General features: G+C 39.3%; 2 protein-coding genes across 5 annotated transcripts in view; one reads left to right on the forward strand and one right to left on the reverse strand.

The window, feature by feature from the left end:
- The window catches only part of fgd6 (FYVE, RhoGEF and PH domain containing 6), a 28,960-nt gene extending 27,474 nt beyond the window's left edge, over window positions 1-1,486 (reverse strand). For both annotated transcript variants that reach the window (XM_055006733.1, XM_023274180.3), the window contains exon 1: window positions 1,225-1,486. In XM_055006733.1, the coding sequence (XP_054862708.1) occupies window positions 1,225-1,234 (10 nt within the window). In that variant the 5' untranslated portion in view covers window positions 1,235-1,486. The remainder of the gene's footprint in view (window positions 1-1,224) is intronic.
- A 1,491-nt stretch (window positions 1,487-2,977) lies between these two features.
- Window positions 2,978-26,842, forward strand: vezt (vezatin, adherens junctions transmembrane protein). 3 transcript variants are annotated; one of them, XM_055006589.1, is made up of 12 exons: window positions 2,978-3,137; window positions 4,185-4,322; window positions 11,311-11,400; window positions 11,486-11,670; window positions 12,818-13,102; window positions 13,807-13,952; window positions 15,563-15,711; window positions 16,365-16,726; window positions 18,241-18,434; window positions 19,852-19,958; window positions 20,090-20,297; window positions 22,609-26,842. In XM_055006589.1, exons 1-12 carry the CDS (start codon window positions 3,102-3,104, stop codon window positions 23,103-23,105), a joined length of 2,397 nt encoding a protein of 798 aa, XP_054862564.1. In that variant the 5' UTR covers window positions 2,978-3,101; the 3' UTR covers window positions 23,106-26,842. The 3 variants fall into 3 exon arrangements, with proteins under 3 accessions (XP_054862564.1, XP_054862565.1, XP_054862566.1); XM_055006590.1 differs by having other exon boundaries at window positions 13,819-13,952; XM_055006591.1 differs by lacking the exon at window positions 2,978-3,137 and adding an exon at window positions 3,457-3,579.
- The last annotated feature ends 292 nt before the right edge of the window (window positions 26,843-27,134 follow it).

The raw sequence follows: 27,134 nt of genomic DNA on the forward strand, positions 1-27,134 counted from the left end.
CATATTTTCCGCTCTACTGGCTGAAACTGTTGGCTGGCCGACACCACGAGAAGTGGAGTCATCGAGCGGATGTTTCCGAAAAGGCCAACCCGCTCTGCCCCGCGATGCACGCCGCTCTGCAGCTGCGCACCAGACTCCGTTCAAAAATCACCAAATATAACGTCGCTCTGTATTTTAAACACAAGCGCCTGCCGGATGGGGCAGTACTTGGTATTTTTTCTAATCAGTAAGAACCACTCTTCAATTCGGCAAACACATCTCATGAGAAAACTTAACCAGCTTTCAGAAATTTGCATTAAAATTCATCATGGATGGCTACCCTAATTATATTTGATACTTTATATTTTTTAAGTTATTTTTGGCCTTTCGTTGGCTTTACTAGACAGATTAGTAGAGAAACAGACAAGAAAGAAGGGAGACGAATGAGGGGGAAGACCTGCAAAAAAGGGCTGCCGTGAGCTGGATTCGATCCCACGCCGCTCCAGCGAGGACTTGAAGCCCCTGTTTATGGGTCAACAGTTGAGCTATCTGGGTGCCTTGATGCTTTAATTTTAAGCCGAATTTCCCAATGCATGCTAACAACACGATTTAGGTGGATAGATTATGTTTAGGGATTAATAAGTCAATACAAAGCCAAAACAGTACTAAATTGCCAGATTTTTGAACGGACTCTGGCCTTAAGTTTGGCCGTAAAAGGTGTCCAGGTATCTGAAGATAAAACGTTAAATGAACACATCCTGTTTGGTTTAAACGACTTAACCGAAGCATCCCTCTTCATCCAGACGTAATGTTAGATGTTTTCTGTGAGATGTTAACACTGCAGCTCGTTATTAAGCCCTACTTGTTGCATCAACAGCAGGACAGATGTTTTAAGACAAAGGATTTAACCCTCTCCAGCCGCAACACAAGGCTGTAATAACAAACAGAAAGGGGGGATTTTTCAACGTGAGTTATGATTCTGTTTTCAGAAAGGACCCAAACTGAGGTCGAGGCCGTTCACTTTTATATCTTTTCAAAGCTGTTATTAAGAAAAACTGTAATTAACTGCGGCTGGGTAAAAATAGAGTGGATGCTATCGACCGTTACAACGTTCAAACTTGCGCCGTTTTTCCTTCATTTTTCCACGACTAAAACCCAAGAAAGACGTGTAAAGTGAGTTTCCGTTAACCACAACAGCCTCTGAGATATTTGCTAAGTTAAGTTCAGCTCCCCCACGAAACAAACCTGTGCTCATGACTCCCGACTGGCTCCTTTCTCCATGAGTAAATTTGCTTTCAATGGAATTGCGAGAAAATCTGCGTCTTTTCCTCCTTCGACACCATTGTCAGCGTAAAATCCGCTCCGGGAAAACAAAAACATGCAGAACCACCGCCGGTGCTCCTTATCTCTCCAGCGGCAGCACGGATAAACTCTTTACGCCTGCTACTTTTTCCATTTTTCGAAGTTTTTCAGCCACGGTGCTTTTCCCAACACTGTAAAGCTCGACGCGATGAACTACACACTTCCGGTTGGGTGTCTAAAAATAAAACGGCTGTTAAAAAAAGCTATTTTAATTCGTCTGTAAATAAAATAAATCAAGCATTATAGCACAGCGTTTGTATTAAGATGTATGCTTTAAATACGCTGAAATACGATTAATACGTTTTGGCTGCAATTCCTCTCCATATTACATTTTTATGAAAAAGGACCTCTTATTTTGAAGGAAATTGTCACTCATTTTCAGATTCGTGTTTGCTAACTTGACAATCCTTTTCCAACTTTTACCAACGGTTCGGCCGCCGACTCTCATGACCACTGGGGGAGCTGTAAGTGGGGAAAAAACGCTTGTTCGAGTGAAAATTCTGAATATTATGGTTTGGTGAAAGGTTTATGATCGGTATGTATATTCAGAAAACACTGGACAACTGTGGAAACAGTACTAAATACATTATCACTACCTACACATTACACACACAAAAAACAACAGTTCGCATCAATCTTTTTTAGTTATGACAACTTCTAATTGAATTATGTTCAACCAACAAACTATATTGAGTTAAAATAATTAGTATTTCCTCCAAAATAAAGGCGCTGTTATTACTACTTATGTAGTGATTTGTAGCATAAACACACACTTCTAAGTTGCAGTATTTTTAAATATTTAAAATACATGTTTTTAGGTGTTCTGTACTTTTTTTAAAATCATAATTCTGAAGTTTCAATCTGCCAAATTAAAAAAAGAAAAAGTTGCTCTTCTGTTGAAATCCAACCCTCAAGGTATCAAGCAATTTTCATTAAGTTACCTTAACCTAAATTTTTTTTTAAAAAAGTTAAATTTACACAGAATATGAAGTTGATGCAATTACTATAATGTATCTCTAATAATAATGTATCTATAATGTACCTAAACACACCATAATACGTCTATAATGTTCCTGAACACACCATAATACATCTATAATGTACCTGAACGCATCGTAATACATCTATAATGTACCTGAAAATACCATAATACATCTATAATGTACCTGAACGCATCATAATACAGCTATAATGTACCTGAACGCACCATAATACATCTATAATGTACCTGAACGCCTCATAATACATCTATAATGTACCTGAACACAATATAAGACATCTATAATGTGCCTGAACGCACCATAATACATCTCTAATGTACTTGAACACATCATAATGCATCTATAATGTACCTGAACACACCATGATACATCTATAATGGATCCAAAGATACCATAATACATCTATAATGTACCTGAACACATCATAATACATCTATAATGTCCTGAACACATCATAATAAATGTATTCAGTACATCTTGTGTTCAACATTAGACCCACACTCCACCAGTTAGCGGCGGTGATTCACCGATTCGTTATTTGTTTACGCTACAACACCTCGAACAAGACGAAGAAGATAAGCGCATGCGCGTTACTGCAAGGAAGCCGCCGTTGGAGATTTGCTTCGTGGGAATTGTAGTTCTCTGCGAAGTTTAGCTACCGGCTAACCACCAACTTCTCCAGCGCCGTTACCGAGCTGACAGCGCCGCCGCCTACAACTTCAGAATGCTAAACGGGCTGCGTGTAGATGGCGGAGAGCAATGACTGAGGAGTTTGACGAAGATGTGGTATTTGAGGTGTGTATTCCCGCCGCTGTTTGTTGCCCCAAACTCGATGCTTTGTCATACCGGCCGAGCTGTGAGACGAACGTAGCGATTCATTAACGGCAGCTAGCTAGCTTAGCACGGTTAGCCGGAGCGGAGCTAGTAGGCGTGCTAGCTTCACACCAGCAGCCGGCTGCCCTGTTGCCATGCAGAGTTGTCAGTCCACAACAATCCCGCATATTTGGCCTGGCGTGAGTTGTGCGTTTCTGCCAAGGAGCTTTGGTGGTCATGAGAGGGGGCTGAGCCGGGCTTGGTACGCATTGTTGTTGGTGTTTCATCATTACCGGGCTGGTAGTTCGAGGCGGGGTGGGTGGGTGTGGAGGACCACGTCCAATGCGTCGGTTCTGAAAAAATGACACACGTAGCTACATCTGGACGGTGACAACATGAGCTGCGACTTGGTGTGACGATGCATGTGAGTTAATTGTCTAATTTGTGAAGATGTGGGATGCTCCTGTGCAGCTGTTAACTGCAGCTGGAGCAGAACTGGGTCAGGCATCTTTCTGGACACATCTTAGCATGGGATGTTCTTCCATTTCTCTGCTTATTTGCATGGCTGGATGTGATCTAGCTCTGAGCTCTCTTTGTCGAAGAAACAGCACTGCCTGTGTTTATCCTTCTGTCAGCAGGGCAGGATTATAACATGATAAGTTGTGCTCCAGTTTCCATGCAAAGAGAGAGGAATTAAAGGAGATCTGAAGACGCTCAGAAGAAGACAGTCCTGACATCTGTGTGTGTTCACATGTGCTCCCAGAAAGGGAAAGTACGCTGCTGGGGATGAGGGTGGAGACCCGGCGAAAGATTCATGAAGCACAGTCCAATCGCTTTTCCTCGCTTATCAGTCAGGACATCTTTTCATTCACACTGGGACAAACTAGAGCTCCTCTCGAGTCCGACTGATGTTCTAATCGCCGCATTTTCTCTTTTTCTGGAACTATGTTATCAATCATTCCCTCCTCTCATCCATGATTCCTCAGCCGCTGCTCGGTCTCATCTGACTGTGTCTCTTTTTCTTTGCAGAACTCTCCTCTTTTCCAGTACCTGCATGATCTAGGGCACACAGACTTTGAGGCATGTCCGACGGCATCGCAGGAGGAGGAATATGGTGCACAAGAGGGAGATGCCACCTCCTCTGGCGACAAGCCACACAAAACTTCAGTGAGTTGCACACATCCGTGAAAACAGTGTCACAAATAATCAACAAGTTGAATGTCAATTTAATTGTCTGGTGTTTCTCAAGTGGAATTTTCCACTCAAGTGAACGCAGAACACACACAGACTTTATCACTGATATCATACAAGAGGTGATGCACAAACTTGGAGGAAAAGAGTGGAAAAATGTCAGCAAAATGGATGTTGACATTCTTTTATGGCTCTTCTGTGTTATATTCTTCTTTTTCAATCATCAGAATGTTCAAAATCCAACATAAAATGAAAAAATAAACACATTTCAAATATGAAATCATTCTTGTGTGGACAAGAAAACAATTTAAACAATAATACAAATTATTATTCTTAACCAAAATGACAAAAATGTCATAAAAGCACATTGATAGGGGTCATTTTTGATCCAGTTTTGTAGGAGTGTAGGGTCCAATTGCTCGTGCATCTAAGGGTTAATATAATTACTGACATTGTCTTATCCAACATACATTCCAAATATTCAATTTACCATAACTTATGATAAAAAAATAAGTAAATCTAAGCTTTTCAAATGGTGCAACCTTCTGGGGGTATTTTGCATTAAAAATTTAAACAATTATCCTATTTTTTGTGAATGGATTAATTTAGTGCTGAAGTGCTTCACCTCTAGTTTCTGACCATTTTTAAGCAAACATCACTGGGTTCAGCTCCTTTAACTTAACTTGATTATCTAATTCTCCTTTATTTTATTTCATTACTAATTGAATTTCCGTCGGTTTTGGGCTCTTTGTTTAGGCAAAACAAATAATCCGATAACGTCAGCGAGGACTGTGGAAACATTTGACGAGATCAGTAGATTGTTTAATGAAACTAATCAATGAAAATGTCAAACAAGGTCAAGATGGGACGTCCCTGAACAGCATCCATCCTTATTTTCTCCTCAGACTCTGTCCCGGGGGTGTGTGTGTGTGATTGTGTGTGTGTGTGTGTGTGTGTGTGTGTGTGTGTGTGTGTGTGTGTGTGTGTGTGTGTGTGTGTGTGAGATTGTCGCTGTTTGACTCGTCCACTCAGACAGAAAATCGTTGCTTTGACTATTGATTCCAAACACTGACACATATTGGCACACAGTCGCTAACAGACTGCTGTGTTTTATGTATTTTGCTTCGGTCAGACGACACAAACAGCACAGACATGTCAGGAAAGGCTTCCTACAAACAGACACAGGTACAGTTTGCTGTATGTTCTCTCTGCTCTGTAGTCGAACCTCTATCTGCCTCTTGCTGATTTTAACCCTCGTGTCGTCCTGTGGGTCAAAATTGACCCGTTTTAAAGTTTGAAAATGTGGAAAAAAAAATATATTTTCACAGTGAAACTTCTGATGTCCACATTTTCAACATTTTTGGGAAATTTTTGAACATTTTTTGGTGGAAAAAAGAAATGTTAAAAATGTACTAGAAGTTTTACTCATATGGATGTAATAACTTTAGATATTTTTAGGATTTTTTTGGAAGATTTTTATTCATTTTTTTTGCCAAATTTGGGGGATTTTTTAAAATAAAACTTTTAAGGGAAACTTATAAGGAATTTTTTGAATTTTCTTCCTGAAGATTTTGCAAATTTTTAGAAATTTGGGGAATTTTTTTTGCCGAATTCTTGGATTTTTTTCAGACAAGGAAACAATATTTTTTGGTGCCCGTAAATGAGGACAACAGGAGGGTTAAAAGAGATTGCCCAAATGCGATTACTGAGACTTCTCTCTGACCTAACTCCTCTTTCTGTGAGCATCCTCTGCTTTCTGCTGATGTTCATGATCTGTACTCCCGTTCCTGTGGAGCTGTGCAATCAAAGGATTAAAACCCGTGTACTTTGAGCAGTACTGGCGTTAATCTAGCTGTGATTGTAGAAACAATGCATTCTGGGAGGCTGGGGATTACATGACTCGGCTTTCTCTCCCTCCTGTTGCGACGGGAAACGGAGCCGTGTTCGCTTCGTTCAAGAACTTTCCGAGTGTGTCACGCTTCCTCTCGGCTTTGCTGTTATTCTAAGGAGCAGAGGAGGATGAGGATCAGGCAGGAAGGTTTCTGGGTTCTGTGATCGGTTTCCTGGAGCAAAGATAAAGCCGGGGCCGAGGCCTCGTTCACGTAGAGAGACTGCAGCTACCAGTTAAATAAACAGTGATCAGTCAGCTCATATAGGACCAGTGTTTAGAACATGTACATGTAAATACATCTGTATGTTTATACTAGTTCAGAGTAATGCAGTAACTGTCAGGGCTGCTGTTTTAAATCCTCTGACAGTGAATTATTAACTTAATTACTTCCTTATCTTTGACTTTAATTATCATCCCAGCTGTAAATACGTATAACTAGCCTAAAGCCTGTAACAGTTGGGTAAAGTAGAATTTTCATTTACAGCCATATTATCCCGGTTTAGTTCATTTTTATTGTGGTTTTACTGCTTAAGCAAATAACCGATCACTAGTGTACATTGTTGAGTTACTTTAACTGGTATGTAAGCAAGTTATTAATCTATAACTGTTTTCATAACCGATGTATTCTTTTAAGTTATTTTTCAGCTGAAAATCACAGTTATTTTTAAGTTCTGGCTTTTCAAATGTGACTTTATGTCTTTAACCCTGTAAGACCCAAATATAGAACAAAATGAGCAAAAAAAAAAAAAATTATATAGAGAGATATAACTATAAACCTGAAAAAATGAGCAAAAGAAATAAAATAAACAAAAAAGTATGTGTGTATATATATATATATATATATATATATATATATATATATATATATATATATATATATATATATATATATATATATATATATATATATATATACATAATGTATTTTTTAAAGTTTTATTTTTAAAACGAATAAAAGTTTTAAAATTTAAGGAATACTCTCTATAGCAAAAAATGCAAAAAAAATAAATTTTGTGTATATATATATATATATATATATATATATATATATATATATATATATATATATATATATATATATATATATATATAAATAAAAATTTTTTTTTTTTTTTTTAAATTTTTTTTTTTTTTTTTAAATTTTTTATTTATTTATTTATTTTTTTTAAATATATATATATATATAGTTTTTGGTCTGTTGCTCAGACTGTTGCTCCTGCAAAGTTTAACATGGCTTTTTCATTATTTCTTTTACATTTTAAATGCAAAACAATGAACTTAATGTTTTTAATGAAAATGTCTGTTAACTGCGACCTCCTCCAGTCCCCTAAGTGCTCACTGTTCTGTACATTAGACATGTTTATGGCTGCAACTAATTATTACTGTCACCATTATTTACCACTGATTCTTCTTGTTTTTTTTATCTAACTGATTAGCATTTCAGCACAAACGGTGTGACAAAAATAAATCCAGAACACAAGAAGATGTTACTGAAAACTCTGATTGCCTGGGAGGTGTGGATTTACTTTTAGTAAGCTTCCAGTAAATCGCAGGTACTGCCAGCAACAGATGAATAGCTTCTAATTAAGGACCGTGCATTGTCTTAGAGGTTACTCAGAGTTTTTCCTGGCTCAGAATAGGTCTTTGAGGGGGCGACTGCACACAACAATAACAGGATCAGTCCATGTGCAGTAAAAGCAGTGAGTCCATGGTACTTTATTTAAGGTACATCCCTCCGTATTCTTGTTATTTCTGACCATTTGACTAACAGGAGTGTCTATAGCGCTTGAGTAAATGAAACCATAATGTATCAATTTGATGTTGGCGAAAACAAACCCCCCAAAAGATTATCAGTGTCAGAAAAACCCTGATGACCCTTATGAATATTTACATTATGTCAATTATTCATTTACATCAGAAAATGTCAAAAACTGTGTAAAGTTTATACAATTTTTTAGAAATAGGATCACATGCGGGAAAGCTGAAATGCTGTTTTTTGTCAAGATATACTTACCTCTGCTTAAGTCGGCCAAAAGCGGCCCTCCAGAGGGTCCAATCCGGCCCTCAAAGTCTAAATTCCAGAGAAGACATTAACTAATATTTTCTTTAAGAACATTCAAAAACATTTTTTTTGTGAATGTTCTTAAAGAAAATATTAGAAGTTTTGCTGATATATATGTAATCACTTTAGATATTTTTAGGATTTTTTTGGAAGATTTTTACTCATTTTTTGAAAATATTTACAAGAATTTTCTTGCCAAATTTGGGGGATTTAAAAAAAAAAAAAACTATTGAGGGAAACTTTTAAGGAATTATTGGAATTTTCTTCCTCAAAGTTTTGCAAATTTTCAGAAATTAGGGAAATTTTTTTTTTACTGAATTTTTGGATGTTTTTCAGACAAGGTAAACGAGGACAACAGGAGGATTAAAATGCGCATTTCAACACCAACAGGCCCTCAAAAGCCTCAAATAGTCAGTTTATTACAATATAAGACAAAGAAAAGCGGCGGATTCTTCCATTTTAGAAGCAATAACTAGCAAATGGTGTCGATTATACCATTGATACTCTACAGTTTCGAATCAGAAACACTCAGTTATGGTCTCGACTGCTTACTTGGCTTATGATATCACTGGAAGGCATCTTTACTAGATTCAGCGTGACACCTTTCAGGGTGTTGTCTGTGGAGTTTGCTGTGTGGAGTGCACAAATACTGACAACCAATCCAGGTCTGTGTGCTGCAGTGTTTCCCTGAGACAGCAGCAGAATATTGATGAGCATCAACAACACGGAACCTTGATATTAATCGTAGTGAGCGTACAGACATCCCTGTGTATTATCTACAGATTATCCTCTTTGATATAGCAGAGTTGTGGCCTACTTTGACAGTCATTTTGTTGTGTGGATGCCCGGTCCTGAAGCTCAGTCTCCAATCAGTAATCAATACGACTGCGGCCTTTTGACTAATAACACTTGTGCTTTACCCTCCAAAAAACAGGTCAGTGTGCAGACCGCCCAGTCTGATTCAATAACCTGCTTCTGCTGCGAACTGGAGCACACACTTCAGATGTTCTCATTCTGCTCTTTACAGTTTTTCATTTGTACCAGAGCAGAGCGGACGAATGCCTCACCACCCAAACATGTTTCAAAATGAGCCCTGTTTTTAACAAAGCATTTCACTGAACAGTAAGCAGATTAGTCAACAGTAAATCCTGTTCATGAATAGGCATTACTCAGTACAGTGTTATTAGACCAGGGGTGTCAAACTCATTTTAGTTCAGGTTCCACATTTAGCCCAATTTGGTCTCCAGTGACCAGTAAAATCACAGCATAATAACCTGTAAATAACTACAAAAACCCACATTTTTCCCTTTGTTTTTAGTGCAAAAAGTACATTCTGAAAATGTTCATGTTTAGTTAACTATCTTTTTACAAAACATTATGATCATCCTGAAATTTCTTAAGAAAATTAAGTTCAGTTTCAACAACTTTATGACTCAGTTTATCATTTACACATTACAACTTGCAGTGTTTCTACAAAGGAACACAACATTTAATCACAGGTATCTGGAACTAAATGATACAGTATTTTACTTTATGCTCAAAACAACAAGTCTGACACAAGACAAAGAACAACAAAAACAGGACAAAATATTACAAAAATGAGATGCAAAATAATAAAAACAAGACACAAAATGACAAAAAAAATGAGACAAACGACATGAAACAAAACAAAGAGGCAAAACATTAGACAAAAAAGTTACAAAGTGACAAAAAAATGGACGAACGAGACAAAAATGACAAAAGCGAGAAACAAAATGACAAAAAAGTAGACAACACAACACTAGCGAGTAAAAAAAAAACTCGAACAATGCGCAAAACAAGGAATAAAGTGAAACACAAAATGACAAAAATGAGACAAAAAACACAAGCGAGACAAAAAGGAAACACAAAACGACAAAAACGAGAAACAAAACGATAAAAACATGAGACAAATGACAAAAATCACAAAGAACAACAAAAACGACAAAATATTACAAAAATGAGAAACAAAATGCCAAAAGAACAATCTAGTATTTTACTTTATGATCTAAACAACTTGTCATGGTCTAGAAATTATTTTAAATTTATAGTTTTACTAATTTACAATCTGCAGTTAATGTCTGTAATTTTTACACTGTGAGGACCTTCTAGAGGGCCGCTTTTGGCCCACGGGCCGCATGTTGGACACCCCTGGTTTAGGCTCTTGGCTTTTCAAGAACATGCTGAAAACCCTTGTTCATCCAAACGTCGGTACGTTTTGAAATGTGGAGCTCTGCTGTGATCAGACTGTTTCTAGTGGGAGTCCCTGGTGCTGGGAATGCAGACTCCTAGGAAGCAAGAAATAAAACACAAGTGTCACCAATAAAAGATGTACAAAATTGTTGTTCTTCTGAAACTAAAAGAGTCCCTCCTCTCCCTCTGTCCAGGCTGTATTTTGAAAGAATGAAAGTTGGTTTTATTGACACTGAAAATGTAAACAGTGAGAATACCAAAGCAGGGATTCAGCAAAGTGAAGCGGTTATGTGGCTTCTGCAGGACCCATGGGTGAACGTTTCACAAACCCACATTGCACTTATTGTTGTTGCCTGAAAGAATTTGTCTCCTGGGATACTCCTTTTGACCGTGAGTGTGCGTTTGTTTTTGGACTCGGGGCAAGAGGAAACACACCGAAATGATCGAAATACATCCACTGGGGCTGAATCGCGTATATTCTGTATATTCTTCAGGGCTCTCCATTATAACAACGTGTTCTTTCAACTCAAAAAGGACAACATACAATCGGTCAATTTTGGGCAGAAGAACAGTCACATGTGGTGTTAAATGCCTCCTTTTGTTGGAGGAATAAAAGAGAGTCTGGACTAGCAAATAAAGGTGTTACCACCATCATGATATCCATCATTTCTGCTTTGGGTTTTAGGTTTTGTCAAGCCGGCTTACACAAAGAAAGACTGGCTGTGTCAAAGTTGCACAGAAACACAGACTCCACCATTCATTGGCTGCGATGCATCACTGCCTCTGTGTGTGATTTGCAGGGAGGACACTTATGGAGACTGGCTGAGGCCTTGTGGAGATGGAGCCCGATTCACCAGGCGGCTGCATCCCATAAGCTGGAGCAGCAGCTGGTGGGTAGAATGAGAAGCAGAAAGGAACGCCGGCACTGAAAAACCCGCGGCTACGCTCACGTCCTCTGTTTGTTTTCCCTCGCAGGACTGCGTGTTCGGCCAGTACTCGGTGAGGTGCATTCTAGACCAGGACGTGCTGCTGCAGGAGGACGTGGAGCTGATCGAGCTGCTGGACCCCAGTCTGCTCACCCTCGGGTCGTCGCCCTCTGGCTTGTCCAACCGAGCGAGCACCCTGCCCAGACCGAGCCTCATCGCCAGGCCCTCCATATGGTACGCTGCTTCAAGGAGAAAAAAGAAGCACAAATGTACAGCGGATGGACAGAGTAATGGAAAAATAGCTGAAACTATAATGCAACAAATTGCAGCTTTTTACGAATGTTCAAGGTTTATAAAGTTTATCAAGTACAGTGGTCCCTCGCTATATTGGCAGTCTCACTGTATCGCGGATTTTTCACTGTATCGCGGTATGTAGGTATTTTTATATATTTATTATTGTGTCGAGCTGCGTTGAAGAACGACGCTGGAGAAAGAAGATTAACCTTTTCTGCACTCTGCAACTGGCAGATGCTTTTATTTTGACACACTCAGAGAATGATACCATAGAAAATGTGGCAGGAAGTCATCAAACACACTTCACACTCACGGTCCTGACAACATAACACAACCTAACTAGGCTGACTAAACCACAAAAACACAAACACTTCTAACACTGCAACACTTACATAAACCACAATAATGACATTTAACCCTCGTGTCATCCTGCGTTTTAAAGTTTGAAAATGTGGAAAAAAATCTATTTTCACAGTAAAACTTCTGATGTCCACATTTTCAACATTTTTGGGAAATCTTTGAACATTTTTTGGTGGAAAAAAAAGAAATGTTAAAAAATATTACAAGTTTTACTGATATATATGGAATCACTTTAGATATTTTTAGGATTTTTTGGAAGATTTTTGCTCATTTTTTGAAAATATTTACAAGAATTTTCTTGCCAAATTTGGGGGATTTTTTTAAAATAAAATTTTTAAGGGAAATTTTTAAGGAATTATTGGAGTTTTCTTCCTGAAGGTTTTGCAAATTTTCAGAAATTTGGGGATTTTTTTTTTTACTGAATTTTCGTATGTTTTTCAGACAAGGAAACAATATTTTTTGGTGCCCATAAATGAAGACAACAGGAGGGTTAAAGATTTCATCCATCAGAAACGATACGTCAGCTGAGCAGCCTTGGCGGAGTACTGCGATCTCCGAGTGCTTTTCTTGTTGTCTTTGTTTTACTGTAGTGTTTTTTATAAGTCTGTTTAAGTATTTTTTTCCTTTATGTGTGGGACTACAGTTGGAAACGTGCTAAATACCCTTGTCCAGTCTAAATAAATGAATAAACATTTTTCCATCGTCCCCTCCTGCTGTCCTCTCTCAGGGACGTGGCTGGGCTGGTCGGCCTGGCTGCAGTGCTGCTGGGACTCTGTTCTGCCTCCGAGGGTCTGTGGTCTCTGGCTGCAGCCCCGTGGGGTCTGGCCCTGCTGGGCTGGGTGGGGCTGAGGGGGGTCACGCTGTGGAGACGGGGCCGGATGCAGAGAGCCGTCCACACCAGGGCCACCCAGCTCCAGGCTCTGGTCCACAACAGCAAGACTCTCACCGGACTGTCCCGCAAAGCCCTGCGTCTGGTGCAGGAGACCGAGGTCATCTCCAGAGGGTTCACCCTGTAAGTGTGCTTGTTCTGATAACGGCCGTCACATCTTCAGCTGTTTAAGCAGTTATTTCACAGCTTAGTTAACCCACCTACTCTTGTTCTGTGTCCATAGATGTTTATTTACACCTCTGTAGTCTCTGTCTGTCTGTAAACCTCTAGTACTGTCGGTAGGAAACAGCATTGTAACTGAATCACCGATCATTACCTTTCTGAACTACAGTCAAGTGAGAAAATTGATCCAACTCTTGTGTCTGTAAATGTAAAGCCACAGTCAGCAGCCAGTTAGCTTTGCTTTGCATAAAGATTTGAAAATGGAGAAACTCAGTCCAAAGGTCACAAAATACACTTTGGTTTGAGTGAAACAAAAAGTGCTGCTAGGTGGATTTCATTACCTTGGAACAGACTTTTCTAACAGGTTTTGATAGTTATCTCACAGACAAGAGATTGGTATCAGTCCTTAGAAAGGTATGAACGCAGCATGTAATATTTTAGTGAAGTCTGTCCATTCCTTTTTAACTAAGGGACATAAGTATTTGTTGCTCCAGTGAATGGCGTCTCTACAAAAGAATGGATGTCAAAGAATGGAACACTTCAGCGTAGACTCCACGTGTGTGTCGTCTCGTGTGTTGTCGTCAGTGATGTGGTGTTCAGTGTTGTGTGTGCCCCCCTGCCTTACTGGGACGTCTCCACAGTTGTATCACATTTCACTTGTCAAGTTTGCTCGACAGGGTGAGTGCGGCCAGCTCCTTTAGCAGGGCGGTGCCACGGGCCCAGCAGCTCATCGGACTGAGGAAGGCCTTGTACCGGGCGCTCCGCTCGGCCTTTAGAGCCTCTCGCAGGGCCACCTGTCACATGCTCAAGGCATATCCTTTACCTGAAAAGAAAGACTTTAGAAGAACTCAAAGCACTGTTCATTGATTGCCTCTTTTGTAGTGATGTTTTTTTTTGTAACTGACAGTTTATTTTCCTCTCAGGGCACTTTAAAGCACCTTTTCTGTTTCCTGTTTTCCTTGTGTCTTTGTAATCCATGTCATTGATATCAAAGTATAACGGAAATCTAATGTCTTTGAGGTTAACCAGCATTATTAAACAAGAGGAGAAGTCTTTGACGGAGAGACGGGAAATCCCAGGACCTCCGTTGATAACAGTCAAACGGATGCTTTAAAGCAGGGGTGTCAAACTCATCTCAGTTCAGCCCAATCTGATCTCCAGTAAAATCACAGCATAATAACATATAAATAACCACAACTCTAAATATTTCCTTTGTTTTAGTGCAAAAAATACATGCTGAAAATGTTCACATTTAGTCAACTATCTTTTTACAAAACATTATGAACAACCTGAAATTTCTTAAGAAAATTAAGTTCAATTTCAACAACATTCAGCCTCAGTTTATCATTTCCACATTACAACTTCCAGATCACAGAGTGTCTACAAAGGAACACAACATTTAGTCACATGTATCGGGAACTGAACGATGTATTTTACTTTATGATCAAAACAAAAAAAATCTAACAAAAAAAGACAAACAACAACAAAAACAAGACAAAATATTACAAAAGAAACAAAATGACAAAAAATGAGACAAACGACATGAAACACAACAAAAAAAAGAGACCAAAAATGACAAAAGCGAGAAACAAAATGATAATAAAGTAGACAAACAACACAAGCGAGACAAAACAACACAAAATGATGATACACAAAACAACGAATAAAGCAAAACACAAAATGACAAAAATAAGACAAAAAACATAAGCGAGACAAAAAGGAAACACAAAATGACAAAAACATGAGACACACGACAAAAGTCAGACAAAAAAAATACATAAAAGAACAAAAACAAGACAAAAACAACAAAAAATGAGAGAAACGACACGAAACAAAAGCGACAAAAAGTTAGACAAAAAAGTTACAAACTGACAAAAAAATGGACAGACGACAAATATGATACAAAAACTGACACAAGTGAGACAAAGGAACACAAACAATACACAAAACAATAAAGCAAAACAAAATGACAAAAATAAGACAAAACACACAAGCGAGACAAAGCGACAAAAATGAGAAAACGACAAAAACGTGAGACAAACGACAGAAGTCAGACAAAAACCAAGACAAAATATTATGAAAATGAGACACAAAACGACAAAAGAACAATCTAGTATTTCACTTTATGATCAAAACAACTTGTCATGGTCTAGAAATGATTTTAAATTTATAGTTTTACTAATTTACAACCAGCAGTTAATGTCTTCTCTGTAATTTTTACACTTTGAGGACCGGCTTGGACCTTCTGGAGGACCGGTTTTGGCCCCCGGACCTCATGTTTGACACCCCCGCTTTAAAGTCACTCAAAGGCTTAAACATGCATTTGAAATATAAAGGAGCGCTTTCTTCTAACACACAAACAACAGAAACTAAAGAGCATGTGACGTTTCATAAATGTTCTGCATCCTTAACTCCTCCCAACGTTCCCTCTGAACTCCGAGATCGACAACGTGACCAACTACGTGTCCGCGGTGCCTCTGAAGGAGCTGGGCCTCGGCCTGGGAATCGAACACCTGGGCGACGAGCAGGCCCAGGAGCTGACCGACGACTACAGCCTGCCCGCCCTGAAGGTGAGGCCTGAGGGTAGAAACATGACAGGAGATGGTCCACAGGTGGAATATGTGGGAAAGACGAAGGACCGGGAGGTGTGGGGTGCACCGTTTAGGCCAGGGGTGTCCAACATGATGCCCATGGGCCAAAAGCGGCCCTCCAGAGGGTCCAATCCGGCCCTCAAAGTGTAAAAATTACAGAGAAGACATTAACTGCAGATTGTAAATTAGTAAAACTATAAATTGAAAATCATTTCTAGACCATGACAAGTTGTTTTGATCATAAAGTAAAATACTAGATTGTTCTTTTGTTGTTTTGTCTCTCATTTTTGCAATATTTTGTCTTTTTTTTTGTTTTTTGTCGTTTGTCTCATATTTTTTCTCGCTTTTGTTTTGTGTTTTTGTCTCATATTTTTTCTCGCTTTTGTTTTGTGTTTTTGTCTCGCTTGTGTTTTTTGTCGCATTTTTGTCATTTTGTGGGCTTTTTTGTCTCGCTTTTGTTATTTTTTGTCTCGTTTTTGTCGTTTGTCCATTTTTTTGTCACTTTGTAACTTTTTTGTCAAATTTTATGTTTCTTTTTTTTTGTTTCGTGTCGTTTTTGTTGTTTTGTGTTTGACACCCCTGCATTAGAGCATGGAGGTTGTTGTTTATCTGATCTTTGCTGTTTTGTCCAGATGCTGTACCAGCTGTGGGTGGGACAAAGCTCCGAATGTTTCCGTCGGCTGGCTCTCCTCCTCTCGCCGCACCGGATGGAGGAGCCGGAGGAGGGAGGACCCAAAGGATCCGCCTCCTCTCCTCCTTGTCCGCCCCCGCTGCACCGGTCCGTCGCCGCGGTGACCGAACCCCTCCACCACGCCCTGGCCAGCTGCCTGGGCGAAGTGCAGCGCAGCTACGACTTCCACCGACACTTCGAGACCCAGCCGAGGGCGACGGGCTCCGACAGGACCGGGCGAGCCAGAGAGAAATGCCGAGAGCTCAACACCTTGCACACCTCCATCCGAAGCCTGCAGCTGCACCTGAAGGCCCTGCTCAGCGAGTGAGACGCACGAACACACAGAAACCTCCACCGACTTCATGCCTCACCTCCCACACAAGGAGACGAGACGTTAATGTCAGTGTGGGAAGAACAGGTCACTACAGAAACTACAAGTGGCCATAAAATAATACGTTGTTTGAAGGGAAAGAGGTTTCTAAAATGTATTTCTGGTACCTTTACACTGAAAAACTCATGAAAGACTTGTGAATTAAAAGACATGAGAGTACAGAAGATTTTCATTACTAAAAAGATGACATGCTGGGCACTTTTCATGTGTCAGTGACGTACTTTTATGCACATTTTAAAACGTCGCTCAAGAAAAAGTTGACGGAAAAGGCAAAACTGGAAAAAAAATAGTTCAGTTTTGCAAAAAAGTCATTTACGCTTGATATTATGGAGTCACAGGAGTGCCACAATAAAAGATAAATCTGATCAAAAATAAGGAAATAAATGTGTAAATATATAGGGGAATAAATAAATAAATCTGTTAAAAAAAATCCAGAAATAAATGTGTAAATATAAAAAGGAATAAATAAAAGAATAAATAAATTTTTAAAAATCAGGAAATAAATATATAAATATAAAGAGGCATAAATAAAAGAATAAATAAAACTGTTAAAAACAAATCAGGAAATAAATGTGTAAATATAAAGAGGAATAAATAAAAGAATAAATAACTTAAAAAAATCATGAAATAAATATAAAGAGGAATAAATAAAAATAAATAAATCTGTTAAAAAATCAGGAAATAAATATATAAATATAAAGAGGAATAAATAAAAGAATAAAGAAAACTGTTAAAACAAATCAGGAAATAAATGTGTAAATATAAAGAGGAATAAATAAAAGGATAAATAAATCTGTTAAAAATAAGGAAATAAACGTGTGAATATAAAGAGGAATAAATAAAAGAATGTATAAATAAATCAATATGGAAATATAAAGATAAATTTTGTCTTTTCTTTTCCCTTTGTTTCTTCCTTTTATTTTTTTAAAAAATGAGACGTGAATAAAGGGGTTGGATTCGGTTGACTTTCTCCAACAAACAGCACGTCACAAGATTAGTTCAAGTTGAAAATATGATGATTCAGTGTTTTAAATGTTCATGTAGTTCTTGTGCGAGGTTTTTCTGAGTGGAATTTTACAAAATGTAGTCCAGAGATGGACTTCCTCTGAGCTCTTTAGCAGCAACGTCGGACAAACTCAAATAACGACAGCAAACTACGACCAAACGGGACCAACGAACAGTGGTGCAGTGTGACATCAAACAAACAAATTTGTGCAAATTTCTTGTCTTCAGACTGTGACACCTGGATGGAAGTAATTCCCGTCTGGTGTCAGTTTTTACCAGAACTCAAACGTGTTTTTCATTCTGAAAATGCCAGGTTTTATTTTCAGATATTGTCCATAATTCCATGGATACACAACACTGAATTGTAAAACTGTATCCACGTTACTGGTCCATACAGTGTCTCTAGATTGTGAATCTCCTCCCCTGTCTGTGACATCGTCAGGATGATCATCCTGGAGGACGACCTGGAGAAGCTCATGGTGTCTAAGGAGCTGACAGAGTTGACCCTGGAGGGCTACCAGGACCTCAGCGACCGACTGCACCAGCTGCAGCCTCACATGCAGGCCAGCGCCGGCTGCTGGGAGGACACCATCAGCCAGGTGGAGCGCATGCTGAGACGGGCCAACGCCTGTCCAGGTGAGCACAGCCAATATACAGCGGTCCCTAAATGAAAATCTGCAAAGTAGCAGTCATATTAAGTTTATTATTTAAATATATTTTAAGGCTTTATAAACCCGCCACACACACCACAGAGCAACACTATGTGCAGCAATCAGACGTCTGTGAAATGGACAAGGCCAGATGCTGAATGCCGCATTTGATTTCTATTAAATGTTATTTTAATATGTTTTAATCGTTTTTATATTTTTTTCATATTGTTTTCAATTTTTTTAGGCTATAAAATGCTTATTTTACCGCAAAAATAATTAAAACAAAGTAGCGATTGCAGAGCTGGTCACTATGACTGAACTGTTGTGCTACAATGCACCATGGGAGTTTGGGGTGTTAGGGGTTTAAATGTCATTATTGTGGTTTATGTTAGTGTTACAATGTTATTAGTGTTTATGTTTTATTTAGGGCTGTCAAAATTAATGCATTAATGCAGATTAATCCATCATCATGATTAATCTGATTAAAACTTTTTTTTTAGCGCAATTAACCCATCTGCAGAATGACTCAAACTCCCTGAAACGTCTCTGGCAACGCATTTCAGGCAGTTTGTCCACGTAGACTTACCATCGCGCAAATGACAGTTGAGCCAGTAGTGGCAGAACCAAGAAACTCACAATGGAAGACGCTAAACAGCACGTTGGCCGTCTCGGTGGGAAATGTGACTGATATACATATGGAATAAAATCATCCACTAGTGACATGAAATCATCATCTTGGTTCTACCCTTCTTTCTTGAGTCTGTTTGTTCATGCAAAATGAAACATGATTAATGTAGATTAAAAAGTTACTTATATTTAATTGTGATTAATCCATTTTACTCCACAGCAACCCTGTGATTAATCATTTGACGGCACTAATTTATTGTGTTTTTATGGTTTAGTCAGCTTGGTTAGTATGGTTAAGTGTTTTGTTGTCAGGACCGTGAGTGTGAAGGGTGTTTGACTTCCTGCCACATTTTATAGAGTGTTGCTATCTGTGTGTCAAAATAAAAGCATCTGCCAGTTGCAGTGTATAAAAGGCAGATATCCTTTTTCCAGCATCGTTTTTCAACGCAGCTCGCCACAATAATAAATATATAGAAATACTTATATATCACAAAATCCCACGATATAGTGAAAAATCTGCGATACCAAATGTGATTTAAAAATCAGCAGTAAGACCGTGATATGACGAGGTTGCACATTGCTCAGAGGTTATTTTTAGGTCAGTTCACCTCCTTTGCTCTTTGTCTTGAATCATTTTATCATGATTCAAGACTGTGGTCTGTCACGGAGAAAGTAACTCCACAAGACACAAACCAGACCAACAGAGCTGTCAGCTCAGTGACAAAGCTGAGATACCAAGGTGTTGAGGTCATCTACTGCTGCCTCCATCTCTGCAGGTAATGCTGAGGGTCTGGAGCAGTGTGGTACTCCTGTAGCTGAAGTCCCTGCTCCTCCTCCATCCTACCCCCTCATCCTGGACAGAGACCCCGTACCAGAGGAGCTGGTAAGATCACATCTTTTATTTGACAGCTTAAGATCCAACTTTATTTTCACAATCACTCGCCTTGTAACGCATATAGAAAGAAAAGGAAACAGCCCCGAGTGTCCCGATGATTGATTGCCTCGTTTCATCAGGAGTGGGAGGCCTACGTGTCCGACTCGGACTCTGACGGTGAAGACAGAGGCTCGTGGTGCGACTCTTTGTCCCCGGAGGAGCGTGAGCGGCAGCGGCGAGAGAGGGAGGAGTCCCGTCGCGTCCTGTCGGAGCTCAAAGCCGTCCTGGGCTTCAGAGCGTCCGAGGAGGAGAGGATGAAGAGGAAGCAGCTGCTCTTCAACGACCAAGGTCTGCACTGCTGCTCCACATATTCCTGGAATGAGGCTGATTTGATCTGGAATAACAGAGTCTGTGGTTCTGCTGATTCTCAGGGTGACAGTTCATAAACTCTCATACACTCTGTAGTAAATTCATGCTTGGAGGGTTATTAATAGTGCAGTGATTGTCTGTGTGCTTTACATTGTACAGAATTAACCCTGTAAGACCCAAATATATATAAAAAAATAAATGAGCAGAAAAAATATAATTTTATATATATATATATATATATATATATATATATATATATATATATATATATATATATATACATATATATATACATATATATATACATATATATACCTATAGATATATTTTATATATGTATGTGTGTATATGTCTTTAAATATATATATAATTAAAGATATAATAAAAATATAACAAAAGCATATATATATATATATATATATATATATATATATAAAAAAAAAAAATTTGTTTTGTTCATAGATCTTATTTATCTTCCAGTGATGTCTTTAAAAAGCAGCGCAAAACCCTAAAATAGCACAAAAAAGTTGAAGAAAATCTATAAAATATTCACATTTGAACCACTTGATGATTATCAATCATCTCAATCGATCGCCAACTAATTTCCTGTCAGTTTTATAATCGGCAGATGTTGACATTTTGCTGTTTTATTGAATCCTAAATAAGTCTGATTGGAGATAACAAGCGATCCGAAGACGTCTCCTTTGGTATTTTTCACAGATTTCTGACTCAAACAGCCATAAATGTTCTTCTAGTGATTATCTGTGATTCCATAATATACTTTTATGTGCGTTTTTAAAGAATCACATTGGAAAAAGTTAATGGAAACAGAAGAAAAAGGTGATTTTTGACTTGAGTTGATGCACATAATCTGTGATGAAAACACCTTTTAATGAAGCCTTTATTTATATGTTTGTTTGTGTTTGCATTATGCAGTGAGCTCTTTAGGCTCAATCCTGTAGTCTATAGGAGCTTCTTGTCAAGTGCTCATTGTCTCATTTGAAGACAGTTTGAGGCCTTTATGCACATTTTTCTACAGCTTTTCTTTGCCTGAGGGAATTACCCACAGTTCATAGCTCTGTACTGTTAAACATGAAGAAGCCCTAGGACAATTAAAAAAAAAAAAAGAAACCGTAAACAAGCAAGCATGGAGGGAGCAGCTAACCCCAGGGCTGCAAGAAAACAGTTTACAAACTCATAGCTTAGGGGTGATTCATCACCAGAGATGTGTGTCGGTGTTTATCCTCTGATCGCATCATGATGGATTTCAAGTCTGCCTGAAGTGCCGTCCTTATGTATTTATTTTCCTGTTTAAACAGTTTCAAGCACTTGCAGCCTTCAGTCACTTACTAAGTCATGTTGGTTGAGTCTGTTAGAGTAAAGTGTGTGGGGTGGAGATCAGGCCTCCAGACGGCGTTAACGTGGCCGACAGCAGCTGACATGAAAGAATAACTACAACTGGCTCATTGGAAAACAATTCCTGAAGACTTCTCTCCGTTTTTTCACTCTCAGATCCAAACCTTTATTTCTTTCTTCTTCGAGATTCTTTAGCGGTTGGCAAACAACTATGCAGCCTGGTCCAGTGGGATGGATGGATGGATGGATGGATGGATGGATTCCAGATAGACGGATAGTTGGATAGACTACAGATAGATGGATAGATAGATAGATAGATAGATAGATAGAAAGATAGATAGATAGATAGATAGATAGATAGATAGATAGATAGATAGATAGATAGATAGATAGATAGATAGATAGATAGATAGATAGATAGATAGATGGACTATAGTTAGATAGATAGATAGACTATAGATAGATAGATAGACTATAGATAGATAGATAGACTATAGATAGATAGATAGATAGATAGATAGACTATAGATAGATAGATGGACTATAGATAGATAGATAGATAGACTATAGATAGATAGATAGATAGATACTTTATTCCATGACTTTCTCTTGACAGTCATATGGAATCACAGCTAGAAAGGCTCTCAAATGGACATAAATGTGCTTCTAGTGATTATCAAGAGCCCAACAGCAGCTTCCATTCACTCTGCATCCTTCTGTATGGAGCCACAAGGCCTCCTATGTTTCTTCTATGCTGGGAGAAGCTTCTAACAGAAATGTTTTCCACAGACAGACTGCTAATCTCTGAACAAACTGCATTACGTCTGTCGTATCAGATGACATATGACTGACTTCTGCTTATCAGATTAGTAGTAAAAGGTCACGGCTACAAGTCAGTCCAATCCTAAATGTGATATCTCTTTCTTTCTTGCAGCTGCTGTGGTGCTTTCAGTTCGCACTGACGGTCCAGATCCGTCAGACGCTGGCGAAGCTGGCGACGTCGAAGGAAACCACCTATCGGAGCGCCCCGCAGGAAACAAAGGGGAGGAAGTGGAAGGAAGAGACGGCAGGGTGAGGCCTGACCCCTCCGCAGACCCGGCGGTGACGGAGTTCAGCTGTGGTTTGGAGGGAGGGGAGGTGGGAGGAGCTTCGGTCTGCAGCAGAGGAGGAGGAGGAGCATCGGAGCTGCACCAGTACGACGGCGACGTGGAGGAGGGGGACGGTCAGAACGGTGTGGACTGCTTCCTGAAGCCTAAAGTCACGGCCGTGTCCGTGATGGACAGACTGACAGAGATCCACGGCTCCGAGGCCCTCAGCTTCAGCTCCTCGGTCGCCGCTCAGGTGGCCGCCCGCTCGCACTCGCTCATCAACATGGAGGAGCAGACGTTCGGAGACGACGGGGAGGACGAAGAAGATGGAGACGAGGACTAAAACCCGCTGCTTTACCCGAGCACTGAGCAGAGACCGTATTTATGTCTGATTGTCTTTTATCGGTGGGTCTGTGTTCCATCTTCACCGTTTCTGGCGTGGAGGTATCTCAGATCACTCTCCACTACCATCCGTCCACGTTACCGTGCATCACCCACCATCCTTACTGCTCTTTTGCTGTTTAAAACTCAGGTACCAGAACCACTACAACAAAACACGGCCTCACGTCGTTGAGGTCGGGAGGACAGAATGTCTGCAGTTTACCCGGTGACATCCACACGGTGTATATTGATCACAATCATCCAGTAAATGTGGAGGAAACACGTGGTTGACGTCACGATGAAACACGTGTTGCTGTAATCGAAACACTCCGGCCTGAGGTGGAAATCTCTGAAGATGAATGTGCCTGCTTGTGTTTATCCAGTGTACCAACTGAACAGAGTTTTATTTTTATCACATCTCTTATTGATATTTTATGAGCAAACAAACCAACATGTAGCAAACAAGTATGTTGTCAGATGTCAGTAAGCATCTGTGATTATGAAGGAGAAAAATCCATTTCCCCACATCGTGTTTTCCACTTCCTCCTGGGGAATCCCTAGATGATCCCAGGTCAGATGAGATATATGGCACTTTTCCACTAGCACCTATTCGACTCGACTCGACTCGGTTTGTGAGGTTTCCCATTAGTACCTGGTACCAGATATTATTTTAGTACCTACTTGGCCGTGGTTCCAAGCAACACTACACAGCATGCATATTTTAATACCTAATAGCGATAAATTGCAGCCATTCCAGGGTTGTACACAGGGCTGATATATGATAACTGTATTGAACTAGCATTAGCTTACCCTCATACATCGTCTAGTTCGTATCTTCTTGTCTTCAGCTTGATGCTGCTGTATCGCCTCCCAAACTCTCCTGTTCTCCTGAGTGTTTCGATTCGCTGCCCTCACCTTTCTCTGACTCTCTTCTGTTACTTTGAATCTGACAAAAAGCCACAGACCGAGCAGCAGGTGTAACATCGAGGTGATAGTCGGCCCGCCGTGCTGCAATGACTCCACCCACGATGAGGTGGTACTCAGTTGTAATGGAAAACGACCGAGTAGGTGCTAGTGGAAAAGCACCTATATATATAATCCCTCCAGAGAATTCTTGGTCTTTCTCCTAGCTAGATGTATCCAGAAACCTCCTACGAAAGATGCCCGGCTGGTTTCTTTTTCCGTGAAAGAAGCAGGTCTTCACTTGATTTCTACGGCTCGGTTCAGGCAGTCCTACTGAGGTTTTCAACCGCTTCGATCTGCATTTTCGTTCTTCCGGTCACCATCCAGAGGTTGGAAACTAGATCGACTGGTGTGTTTATTTATCGGGCGAGGTAAAGTCAAACTTCCTGGTCCTTAAAGACCTCCAGGAAGAGGTTCGTTGGGTTAGCTCAGTGTCTCAGCTCCCTCTTCACCACCAATCTGTCCATCCGTCTCATTCTCCATTTTCCCATCACACATGACCAATAATCCAAGATATTTCAGCTTCTTTACTTGGGTTAGCAAAGGAAGCAATCCACCATTGGACAGGAGAGAACAAAATCTCATCACCGGCCACTTCACAAAGATCTACAAACTGGTTTAATGAAGCTAACAGAACCACATCGTCCGCAAAAAGACAATGTTAACCGATGTGAAGACCCATGAGCTGTGCAGGAACCTCCAAACCAGGGGTGTCAAACTCATTTTAGTTCAGTTCCACGTTCAGCCCAATCTGATCTCTAGTCACCAGTAAAATCACAGCATAACAACCTATAAATAACCACAACTCCTAATGTTTCCTTTGTTTTAGTGCAAAAAAGCACATTCTGAAAATGTTCACATTTAAGGAAGTATCTTTCTACAAAACGTTATGTACAACCTGAAATTTATGAAGAAAAATAAGTTCAATTTCAACAACATTCAGCCTCAGTTTATCATTTCCACATTACAACTTCCAGATCACAGAGTGTCTACAAAGGAACACAACATTTAGTCACCGGTATCTCGAACTGAATGACACAGGATTTTACTTTCAAAAAAAGACAAAAAACAAGACAAATATTGCAAAAATGACACACAAACAACAAAAGCGAGAAACAAAATGACAAAAAGATGAGACAAATGACACGAAACAAATCAAAAATGTGACAAAAAATTTGACAAAAGTTACAAAGCGATCAAAAAAAGACAAAACCGTTAAAATAACAAACGATACACAAAACAATGAATAAAGCAAAACAAAATGAAAACATGGCAAAAACATGACACAAATAAGTCAGACAAAAAACAAGAAGACTAAAAATAACAGAAACAAGATAGAATATTACAAAAATGACACACAAAAGCGAGAAACAAAATGACAAAAAATGAGGCAAATGACACAAGACAAAACAAAAAATTAGACAAAAAAAATTACAAAAAAATATAAAAATTAGACAAAAAATGACAAATCTGTGAAACAAAATGCCAAAAACGTGACACAAATGATAAAAGCATGACAAAAAAGACTAAAAACAACAAAAACAAGAGAAAATATTACAAAAATGACTGACAATAAAATGAGACAACATGAAACTAAACAAAAAAGACAAAAAAGTTACAAAGTGACAAAAGACAACACAAGTGAGACAAAAGGGAAACAAATGACAAAAACTGCACAAAATGAGTAAATCAAAACACAATATGGCAAATGTAAGACGAAAAAACACAAGACAAAAAGGAAATACAAAATATTACAAAAATCGAGACACAAAATGAAAACAAATTAGACAAATGACACGAAACAAAAAAACGAGACGAAAACGTTACAAAAAATTCACAAATGACACAAACAAGACCAAAAATGACAAAAGAGAGAATCAAAACAACAAAGATGAGACAAAAAACACAAGCGAGACAAAAAGGAAACACAAAATGACAAAAACAAATAAAATGACAAAAACATGAGACAAAGATGAAAAAACGACAAAATATTACAAAAATTGGACAAAAAAACGACAAAAGAACAATCTAGTCTTTTACTTTATGATCAAAACAACTTGTCATGGTCTAGAAATTATTTTAAATTTATAATTTTACAAATTTACAATCTGCAGTTAATGTCTTCTCTAGAATTTTCCACTTTGAGGGCCGGATTGGACCCTCTGGAGGACCGGTTTTGGCCCTTGGGCCACATGTTGGACACCCCTGCTCCAAAGTGTCCTGAAGTGCAATTTTTGAGTCAACGATCTGCAGTTTGGACGATTTGGGGGTTGAATAAACACCAACGATCCTCCCTCTGATTTCCTGCCGGCAGACAGATTGGTGTTAGAGGAGCTCTGAAGGAAGAGGAAGCGCTATTTTTACCGTCACCGCTTTATTTCTGAGCGGCCTCCTTATTTCTGAGATCCATCTCTGCGCCGTCTTGATGGCCGAACATACGGTCTATTCACAATCCCCTTTCCACTTTGGAATAAAACACGACTACATCTAAGAACAGTCCCGTTTTCTCAGCGTCTGTGTTTACAGGGGCAGCAGAGAGGTCGGTTTAAGGGTTGAAATGTCAATTGAATCAACTGCTGGTGATTTCAATCTACAACTTTATGTTTCATTTTGAGAGCCCTGATGTTTCCCTCTTCCTCCTCCACCTCCTGCTCTCTCTTGTCACCATGTCTGCCTTGTCCTGACCCCTCCTGCATTTTCCAGTGTGAAATAAAACACCGTTCTTGATGTGTTCGATGAAGTCTGTCCTCGTGTTTCACAGGGAACAGGTTTGGTCAGTTATCTGATATGTTTTGTGGGGTTTTGCTTTTGTCTGACCCACAACAGCTGCTGCGCCCCTTTTTAAGTCCCTCCTGCCTTTAGAGACTCAAATGTCGTCGCTTTCATCTGATAATACCTCTATGTCATTCCACAAAGAAGTTGCCACTCCAGTAGTTGCTTCTCAGATTGTTTTACAGAAAAAATACACCAAATACTCCAGTAGTTCCCAGACTTGTTTGGCTTGTGGCCCTTTAAAATCAAAGCAGCA

This window comes from Amphiprion ocellaris, chromosome 21, assembly GCF_022539595.1.
Source record: "Amphiprion ocellaris isolate individual 3 ecotype Okinawa chromosome 21, ASM2253959v1, whole genome shotgun sequence".
Taxonomy (NCBI): domain Eukaryota; kingdom Metazoa; phylum Chordata; class Actinopteri; family Pomacentridae; genus Amphiprion; species Amphiprion ocellaris.